Genomic DNA, 10,840 nt, shown 5'->3' with positions numbered 1-10,840 from the left:
TAAATATTTCACAAAAAATACAATATTGTAAGTAGGTACCGTAATCTAATGTTTCGCCAAACTGTGAAGCAGTTTATTGGCGGTGCGCTCTTAAATAGTCGTATAGTAAATAGGTACACTAAAAATCGAGTAACAAGTAGCATTGTGAGCACAGGAACATACTTATACGTATCTTAAATTTATCTTGCGAGACACCTTCACACAACTTACGGCAACCCAACCACATTAAATGTGATATTACATTGCAATAAAATGCATCTAATCGCGTATGAAAATAATATGTCTGATGAAGACATTGTCAATGATTTTCTTGAACTACAAATAGGCAAGGCAAAACTAAGGTATTTGTGCAAGATATTCTAATTTACCGACCTCTAAATTCACAGCAACATTCAAACAGATAACTCTTCGGCGGCTACAAATAACTTGATTACAAAGTTTAGCACTTACGGTATCGGAGTTTAAGGCGTCATATCGTGGACGTTGATGCAAATTGTCTATCAAGTGCACGTGCGAGTCGGTCATGCACGCTTGACTTGTTGCATAACATGTAAACGAGGCATAAGATGAAGCGACAATTGGTCACGGATGTTTTCAAGGGGAGAATTATTGCGCATTGGATACCAGAAGATTAATAAAAAATAAACGGAAAATCCATACCAAAGCAATACCATAAAAAATATATTCAGAAGAAAATTACTGAAGCGATCTCGAATCGATCGATATCGAAATACATCTCGAAGCAAATTAAGTTTAAAGCGACCCACCATACGAGAAAAGTTGTCCGTCAAATTTGAATCAAGTGTATTTTAAATAGAGTTGAATTCGTATTGTTATAAAATCAAACAAAACAGAACAAAATGAACTCTGTTCAATTTAATTTTGGTTCAAATTTCATTGGAGGTATTTTGTACTAGTATTAGGACTTTAACCCCAAGAGATTAAAACCAACCAGAAGGGAGAGTCGCTGTGGATGGCTTACCAATGCCTTAAAAATATAGGACAACGGACAGTTTTCTATAGTTTGACGGGGTCAACTTTATTATACTTTTAAATGAAAATGTTTGAGTGAACTTTTAGCGATAAGTTTGCAAATCATCATTATCCACCATGCGTTGGTCCTATCCTACGATGTGAAGTACCGCCGCCACTTCGTTATAATTATATCTTGCACAACTTGAAAATAGTAACTATATATGCTGTCGCTGCTGACATTATGTTTGTCATCGATTTATTAACTGTTAAAATCAAAACATTACCAAGAACATATGCTGAAGTTATGCTCTGTAATATAACCGCTGATCAGCTATTACTTATACCGGCATCTAACTCATCTCTATCGCATGCATTATAGTTTACGTACAGTTTTATGCGGAGGAAGATCGGCGCGTGGGCCGTAATGTTCTACCTCGTTATGATTAAGCGGATAATTTCGGTTGCTATCTGTGAAGTATGACACAGATTAGAAGCGAGGGGCCTCTCTGAACTTGTAGACAATGCACATGTATTTTGCCGTAATAGTTTTTTGAATTAGGTGTATGAATTTATTATACATGAGATGAACTTTGAAAAGAATGGGATCAAGGTATTTATTTGTATTATACTGACTATAATAGTCCAGGGGGAGACCTTTTACAGTTATTATAGATGAAGCAGAATAGGAAATCCAGTTTTAAAATGGCTCACTTAACCCTTGTTTTAAGGCAGGATCTGGCCATAGTTAATACTTTAATGGTTTTGTTACCGATATAAATTGAAAAGGTGATACCTATTTAATTAAATATTATATTTAAAAGTAGGTAATCTACTTAAGACAGACGGACATAAATGGCATAAAAATGTTTTCATTAGCTTTTTTTTCCAATTCTGCAAAGATATTTAAAAAATAAATGTCTAATACCCGCTGTGTAATTATAGAGCATAATCGTTTACCGTCATCTAATAGGTCGTAAAGCGTATGTTTTTTAACATATGACAGCATCAGTTAACTTTTTATATTGAACTCTATCCAAAAATACGAGCGAGTTTCGCGAGTTCGTAAATCACGCGATAGCGTGGAGAAAGCTAAAACGGTCAGAACTGTTCTATCAGGTTAGCCACTTGTTATGTTTTTCTAGAGACTAGTTACCTATTTTATTGGTTTGTGGTATCATGAAGTTCGTCATACGTACAACTTCCTATTTTAGTCTGCGATCTCTAAGTTGTACTCGTACCTTGCCAGTGACGATTTTCTAGGACAAGAGTGACACAGTCGGGCTGATGAATATCCTACGCCAGGTGAATTAGACCTTCTCCTTACTTTCAACCAACTTTTCCTGAAATAAAGCATTGCGTTCTTTAAGGAGCAATTGAACAAGTTGTCAGTTTTATAACAATACGCCTGTGATATCTTTATTTATTAATTTATTTTTATTAGCCCGATATAGTGTCCCCACTGCTGAGCGAAGGCCTCTCCCCTTGATTTCCACAGCTCCCGATGATATCTTTAAACCTAATGTTTTTTTTCATAATTCTTTAAGCATAATTAATTGCCATTGTCACCATCATGATATCTAGTAAACAAAAAGGTATTATATTCGAATTTCGGTGACGTTATAAGTCGTCTTGAAGTTATAATTAAGTAGAAATAAAGAAACCTGTTGTGCACAATCAGTGACCCCCTTCCTTAAGCCTTGGAAAGTTATTTCTATATATCCACATAATTTTGTTTTACCTCAAGTAACCTGTCTCTATCCTTTTTGAAACATAGTAACACCACGGTATAGATAAATTAATTTTATATCTGTTGAGAGTCGTGCGCGCACAGTGCCTCCGGGCAGTGCCGGCGTGAGAACCGCTCGTGCCTCTAATGCAGCCCACATCTAGCTTGTCAACGGGTGTCAGAGCTTTGAGGGTCCATCGTGTGTTGTAACATTGGGGACGGTACCATGCGCCGAGTTTGTGAATAATCATTAAGAGCCCTTACAGATAAAAAGTCTTAACGTACATATAATAATACAATACAATCAAACGCAATCAAACATACGTATAATGCAATCGGCCAAATAGTGTAATCTCTCGGTTAGGCAAGATGGGGAACAGGGGTTGAAAAACAACAACGATACTTGCACATCTTTGCATCGGATCAGAGAACGAAAGTTAGAAATGTAATCGTGTTTCCGGAGGCATGTCTAAAATGTCTGTCAATGTCATCATAGTCTAGAAGAGAGAGCAAAAGAGAACGGGTAAAAGACCGATTGGACTAAATATGGAGGAATAATTCCACAGCGGTTGAAGAGAGTGGATGGATCCAAAACTTCACCAAAGTGGATAAACTAAGAAAGCGTCTGATTCATGATGATATCCAATTTTAGGACAGTAGAGGAAAACGATAGCAGTCCTATCAAACAAAATTTTAGGTACCAGCATGTGAGAGCCTACATAGTAAGGGCCACCAATGACAATCTCCTGTGACGAACATTAATCTTCAAACCAAATTTGCACATCCAATCTCGTATGGATTCCAAATCAGAATTGATCTGAGTACCTAATCATTGAGTGAAGATCGTTTATACTTAGTCGCTGCATATAGGTCGTCCAGCAAAGATGGTATAATAACGTAAGTGATTTATACCATTAATAAAATTTGAGAAAAGCCGTGAAGAAAGTACACCTCCTTGCGGGACGCCAAGAGTCACACACACACACACACACAGAATATCATGAATCTAGGAAACCTTTCTAAGGGTTGAAACATTTTAAGAGTTGAAGCTACTACGTACTGAAATCTAGAAGAACTAAGACAGTTAGCTAAAAAGTACAGCACCAAAGTAGTTAATACATATACTAGCCGTTTCAAAACAGTACATACCTTCTGTTTGCTTTTCTGCGTTAATAAGTTCGTAGTGTTGACAATCTATCGCGCGACATACCTACTACCTGTAAGATGAGATCAAAACCGAAAACACGCAAGTTGAGTTTGGATGTATTTTAAGCTAATAAGCATTTGGATAAAAACGAATGAGAGATATGCGAGAATTATAGACGTAATTATACATAGTGCTGAGGATATTGTATAAGCCAAGGAATAGACACAAATTAAACGTTTCCCCGTTTCCCATGCCAATTGTTGCAATTGTCACGCTCTATTGGAGCATGGGTCCTTTTGTTTCTGTTTACGGCCCGTGACACCATTGGCACAACTACAGCAATTCAATTGCTAAATGCCTTAGATACTATTCAGTAGATGTACTTATAGATATACACTACTTGTAGATACTAAATAGACACTCGAATAAAGACAACAAAATAACTTCAAATCTATTTTATACCTTAAAATTTTTAATTTATTTCTGAGTGTGACTCTTTAATGTGCGTGCAGTTAAAAAAAACAAAGAGGAGATTTGCATTTTAGTTCAACTAGCTCCACATTCATTTTACCAGAATCATACTTGTATTTTAAATTTTATTTAGGTATTCCGTAAATCCCTGTGCCCCAATCCGAATAAGTATGGAAATGCAAAGGTATATATTTTTTTAGCATTTTTTTTTAATTTCTGGCGATTTGGATATGATATGGGTAAAGGCTTCTTTTCGGATCGCTGATATTCTTATTTGTATATATCTACTAGTGTTGATAATCAAGGCTCAAGGTGCGGTAGGTCACCGCCTGCCTTGTGCAATTAATCCTTATTGCATTACAAAATGCAAATTTCACGCGATATACTATCAACTTAGCTGCAGCCAATCGGGCACAAAACACATGTCTCGATAATTGGTCAAACATAATAAACAAGCTTTGAGCAAATAATGTTGTTTGTTTTGGACTGCATCCGTGCCTTTTACTGCGTTATTCTAAACGTTGTTTTTTTTGTCAGAATAAAAAATAGACTTAAGAAATTATATTTAAATATTTTTTATGAAATTTGTAAATACAACTTGTAAATAATCTATTTATCTATCTTTACAATTAAGAACAGCCATTGCAGGCATGATTACTCCAATTTCCAAAACATGTTAATAAAGGAATACAAACCATCCCTTAGAAACTCTAAGCAAACATAAACCTGACTGGTATTTATTTGGGTAGAGTCCACTTTTGTGTCAGAGTATGTTTCGAGTATTTATGGCACTATTAATTTTAATGCCTACATCCATCGCTCAAGCATAAAACTTTACCCTAAATGAGTGACTTATATGATATCTTTGGATTATGAAATTTATGAATGTATTTTTAACTTTTCATAAACTTGTTTATTAACTAGATAAACGTGTACCTACTTGTGCAGTTAAATATTTTTGGACAGTAGGTTAATAACTAAATATGTAGTTACTTTCTTACCAATAAATTATTAATTAGACTTTAATACGAATAATTTGATGCTTGCAGCTGATTGAATTCTTGTTGTTATTTCAACGACCATTGTTACATAAAATAGGGCTGACCGAGACGATGGCCTACAATCATTGTTTTCCCATACGCAGGTACGGGACGATTCCATTTGGAATCTCATTACACATGAAAGGGTTACAACAAATCTGGCGCAACGCGCTCTCATGGACGTGTCTGTCGTTAGGGCAGCGTGAGGTGACCATTACTGCGTACAAAGAGTTACCTAAAATAGAGAGCTTTTGTGAGGCGGGAGGAGGCGAGGGGAGGGGGCGGGGCGGTCGCCGGCTGCCCGCCGGCTCAGTCGCGCCGCGTCATACGACCGCCTCGCACGCTCGCGCGCTTCAGAACGACGCACGCGCACGCGACACCCTCCGCGCCCCTCCCGCGAACACGTGCATTCACAACCCACCGATGTTTTTTGACTAACAATCATGCAAGAGCAAAGTTCGTCGCGTTCAAGCAAATCTACCTTGAACTCACTCGAAAGCGCAATCCTCAAGCTCAAGAACAATCTTCAGATACAAGACACCAAGAGCTCCTCAGACATGAACAGCGTTATAACCGTCGACCCGCCATCACCCCGGCCGGATACGAAAAGCAACACAAGTAAGAGCCCTAGTACAACGACAACTACGAATCTGAACTTATCAATTGCATCAGCGGCGTTGTTACAAGAAAATATGCTACAAAGATCTCTGCAAGGTGTTGTACTATCCTTGCAAAACGCCATGATGAATTCATTACAACAAGCTGCTTTGCTGCCTTCGAACTCCGCAGCTGCCGCCGCTTTAAATTTACAAGCATTGGAATCTTATTTGACTTTACAACGTTTAACATCAGTATCATCTGTAAGTAGCACAATTCAGGCTAATACTTCTGAAAACAATTCGACGTCCAAGCAGGATATATTGAGGATAGCGACGGCAAGCGCAAAGATAAGCGAAATAGACGCTACTGAAAATACATCTCGGGATTTTTCCCCAAAAACACCTGAAGACTATCAACTATCTGATGCTATAGCTGCTGAAGATGTAGACTTATCAGAAGAAGTGGAAGAAGATTTGGCTTTATTAGATAACGAAGATGACTTCACATTAGAACAACATTTGGAATCGACATCAAAAAGTTATGCCTATGGATCGTCGAGCTTAGACAATGGGTATCCAAGCCTTTTAATGAATTCTATGTATCAACAACAAATGAATGGAAGTCCGTCTCAGGCACCTTTGTCACCGCAAGCATCAAACACATCTAGCTCCAAATCAACGAATAGCTCAACATCTTCAACGGGTAGCAATATATCAACTAAGCAGAAAACGACTGGAAGCGGACCTAGGATAAAAAAGCAGTTTATTTGCAAATTTTGCAATCGACAATTTACGAAATCATATAATTTGTTGATACATGAAAGAACTCATACGGATGAGCGGCCATATTCCTGTGATATATGCGGCAAAGCTTTCCGACGGCAAGATCACCTTAGAGATCACAGGTAAAATTACTATTATTATTAAGATAAAAAAATATTTTCACTAAAAGAGTATTCAATGTTAAACTGATGAAATATCGTTAACTATTTAACATTAATAACACTTAGTAATAAAATGTAAAAGTCATAACTAGATTGCATGTTTATAATTATAACGCACGAAATAGAATCGTTACATCAATAATGGGAGAAAACTATCTCAAACATCCATTTATGTCTTCTTATTTGGTGAGGTCACGCATAACTCTTTATTGTACCGATAACATATTTTAAAAGATCCACGATTCTCCATTTTAGATATCAGTAAAACATTATGGTCGTTGATTTCCAACGCGAAATCTTATTAGGAACTTTTGAATAATGGCGTTGAAGAAACACATATAAAACAAAAAGGCTTAAGTATGGTACGGGCCGATGGTATCGACAAGTCGTCCGTCACGCTCGTAAATTATTTCACAAAACCGCCGCTAATCTCTGACGATCCAATGTTTTAATTTCGGCTCCTCATTTTGTTTTTCTTCTCCTACGCATTCCTTCGAAATCTTTGCGCATAATCTTCCCAACCCAGCGTATTTGGTAAGAATGTAATAACATACATTTTTGTCGACCCGATAGCACCCGGCACTTAAGCATTCCCAACTTCAAACATCCCATAGATCTTAAATGCTATAAAACATGAGATAATCCAAACAACAACTCGTAATCTAAGTTAATCTATTTCTTTGCTTATCTGGTCGATCCACACCCAAAAAGAGCTAAAGGTGTTAAAGTTTTAACACCTGTCTCAGCGATTTCCTCCCAAATCACCGTATCTCTGTAGCAATAAAATAAATTTCGTGTAGACGCCGGAGGGTTAACCCGGGCTCGGCCGCCTGTCGATGTTCAATCGGTGTCTCTTGACACGATACATTATAATGGACCGGAGCGGGCCTTCGACGGGACCGAACAAAGCACGTGGCGATCTTGACGTGAGGATTAATATGGACGACAAAAAATAAAAACCGTAGTAAATATACATTGCACACAGTCGAGTTTTTGTGTCGGGTCGTTGGTATTTTTTGTGTCGATTGAAAATTTAAATAACCTTAAATTAATTTTTATCTCGTTTGATAATTTGGGAATCATTTTTCATACTGCCAATTTTGGCATTCAATGATGTGCGTTATTATTTCTCACCGTGAAGAGATCGGGGCGAGTACACTATAGATGTTGAAAGCCATTTAGGTGTTGTTCACGAGCCATCAATACGTATTGCGAGCTTAGTTAATCAGAGAGTTGTCGTGTTGAATCGAGTTAGGCCTAACGCGATGCGCCGGTGCGCTGTCGCTCCACGCTCCACTGCGCGAACGCCGCTCGCTCTAATCACCGTCATCATCTCGTGTTTTAATATTGAAATTATTCTTTCATTCACCATCTCGAAACGTCTCTTTATCGTCGCCGATCTAACTAATCCCAACGATTATTACACGTATTACGTTACTTTGAACACGTCGTAATTTACTCGCTTCGAGTCTGTTTGTTTATTCGATACGGAGATGATTTCTCGAACCGGAGAGCCGATTGCTGGTTTTATCGTTTTATGTTATTATTGATTACACGTTGTTCCGCGTGTTAATTATATCTTGTATGTTTAAATTTAATTTTAAATCATAGGTACGTGCGCGTTGGATAATTTTAATTAATGCCTTCTGCTGTGCAATTTTGTAAATCAAATTATTAATGAGAATTTAATGACTGGTGTTTTGATACATAGCCATATACTTAAAGCACAACTCTCATATACTGATAAGTATTAAAATCGTATGTGCCAGCTGACGTAAATGAACAACATCAGGAATAAAAATGAGAGGGTTTGCCAATTTATTACCAATATCCCGAGGGCAGTTGTAGGCTTCCCGCCTCTCCCACGAGGTGTCCGGAACACGCAAGCCGGCGTTTCGGCGCCCCCAGACATGATATATTTATTGTCCCTTTCTCATAACCTTCTGACTAAATAGGTACTTATCCTTGTAGCTTGTAAATTAGGCTTATTTTTTTTTTGCATGGTGTTTTAATTTATTATTTCTTTCTTACAGGTACATACACTCGAAGGAAAAGCCGTTTAAATGTCTGGAATGCGGAAAAGGTTTCTGCCAGTCCCGAACACTAGCCGTCCATAAAATTTTACATATGGAGGAATCGCCTCACAAGTGTCCAGTTTGCAGCAGAAGTTTTAATCAACGATCGAATTTAAAGACACACCTTCTCACTCACACAGACATAAAACCTTACAACTGCTCTTCATGTGGGAAGGTGTTCAGGAGGAACTGCGATTTGAGACGCCACAGCTTGACGCACAACCTCGTTGGAATCTCTTCCGTAGCTACTTCACCTAATGGCAGCAATGGCAAGAGTCCTATCTTAAATCCAAACTTTCCAATTGATGCTCTTGACACTGAAGATGAAAACTAAACAGCTGTTAGTGATATAATTAAAGACTTAAATGATATTGTTTAGTAAAAGTAAAAGACTGAAAAGTGCATCATAATTAAGTGCCTTATATGTATATATCTGTTTTTACCTAATCTATGTGAATAAGATTTTCTGCATTTACTTAGTTTTTCTATAATATTGTTATTTTATGTTTGGGACATCGCGCTAGTGCTTGGAAAAATTGTTTGGATCTTTTAGTATTACCATTTTCGACTGTAACATTCTGTAAATTATCTGATCTCATTTATGTTTGTAAATAGTATTAAGATTGACTTATTGAAAATTAAAACCTTTGCCGTCCTCTAGCTTTTAAGAAATCGTAGTGAATTTTATGTAAGTAGTTATGAAATTAAGTTATTGTTCTTAATGCAAATAAAAGCATAACTGTATTTTTTTCTTATAATGACTAATTGTACATATTGTTTTTTAGGTCAGTTTTTGTTTTGATACAATCATTCCAATCCAATATAGTACATTCCTACAATAAGTATTGTATCAAACTAAGTCTTCCGCCACTAGCTTCATCCAAAATGTTTTCAAATATTATGGATATAATCTGTACAAATTTTGCATGGAATTGATAAGGGAAATTATTATTAATGTAAATAAAATCGATAATTTTGATTATTTGATTTGATTATTTTTAAAGTCAATATTTACCCACATATGTATAAGGTACTTCAGTCGCAGTCTGTCTCTCATCCTAGGCGATTTCGACCACAGCGATTGCATTATATTCCTTAAGTGCGGGAATTAAGCCGGTCCGCCCGCTCGTGCGCCCTCATGAGACTGCAGTAGCCAATCTTCGTCTGCAGTACTCCTCCATACCGAGGGCATGACAAAACTCCGTCTACGTATTTATAGGTTAAAGCTGAAGGTGTTCGGGTCTTCAGGTATTAGGTACATATGTAATGGCTATTACTTCATTACAACTACACTACTGCTAACTTTACACTCTCGCGTGCTTGCCACAAAAGCGAAAAATACTATCAAATACTACAGACAGACGACTAAACAGAAACTGGCCAAGTATGACTTAAGATGAGATGACATCCCAGAATTAACTAGAGTTAATTATACCTGCAAGTATACCTGCAATACAACATTCTGTCTCGAGAATCGTTGTAACTTGTAGGGTCAGCTCACGTATTGTGATAGCCTGAAGAGCTTACTATAGAAATGATCCCATGAACCAAGGTCTTAATTTAGTATTTGTTGTTATAGCGGCAACAGAAATACATCATCTGTGAAAATTTCAACTGTCTAGCTATCACGGTTCATGAGATACAGCCTGGTGATAGACGGAAGGACGGACGGACGGACAGCGAAGTCTTAGTAATAGGGTCCCGTTTGACCCTCTGGGTACGGAACCCTAAAAATACGTCTAACCATAATTTTATTTTTAGTAAATACACCACAAACGACAACAGAAAACACGATAACATAGTGACTTTGGGACGCTTGTCCATTATGGAAAATATTCTTACACAATTTGATGCATATTAAAT

The 10,840-nt window shown here is 37.3% G+C and overlaps 1 protein-coding gene across 1 annotated transcript; it reads left to right on the top strand.

Moving 5' to 3' along the window:
- Positions 1–416: 416 nt before the first annotated feature.
- On the top strand, positions 417–9,959 carry LOC133526356 (protein sister of odd and bowel). The gene is made up of 2 exons (XM_061862946.1): positions 417–6,863; positions 8,936–9,959. Exons 1-2 carry the CDS (start codon positions 5,803–5,805, stop codon positions 9,309–9,311), a joined length of 1,437 nt encoding a protein of 478 aa, XP_061718930.1. The 5' UTR covers positions 417–5,802; the 3' UTR covers positions 9,312–9,959.
- Positions 9,960–10,840: the final 881 nt, after the last annotated feature.

Source organism: Cydia pomonella, chromosome 16 (genome assembly GCF_033807575.1).
Source record: "Cydia pomonella isolate Wapato2018A chromosome 16, ilCydPomo1, whole genome shotgun sequence".
Classification (NCBI taxonomy): Eukaryota; Metazoa; Arthropoda; class Insecta; order Lepidoptera; family Tortricidae; genus Cydia; species Cydia pomonella.
This window is presented reverse-complemented; position numbering and strand designations above follow the sequence as displayed.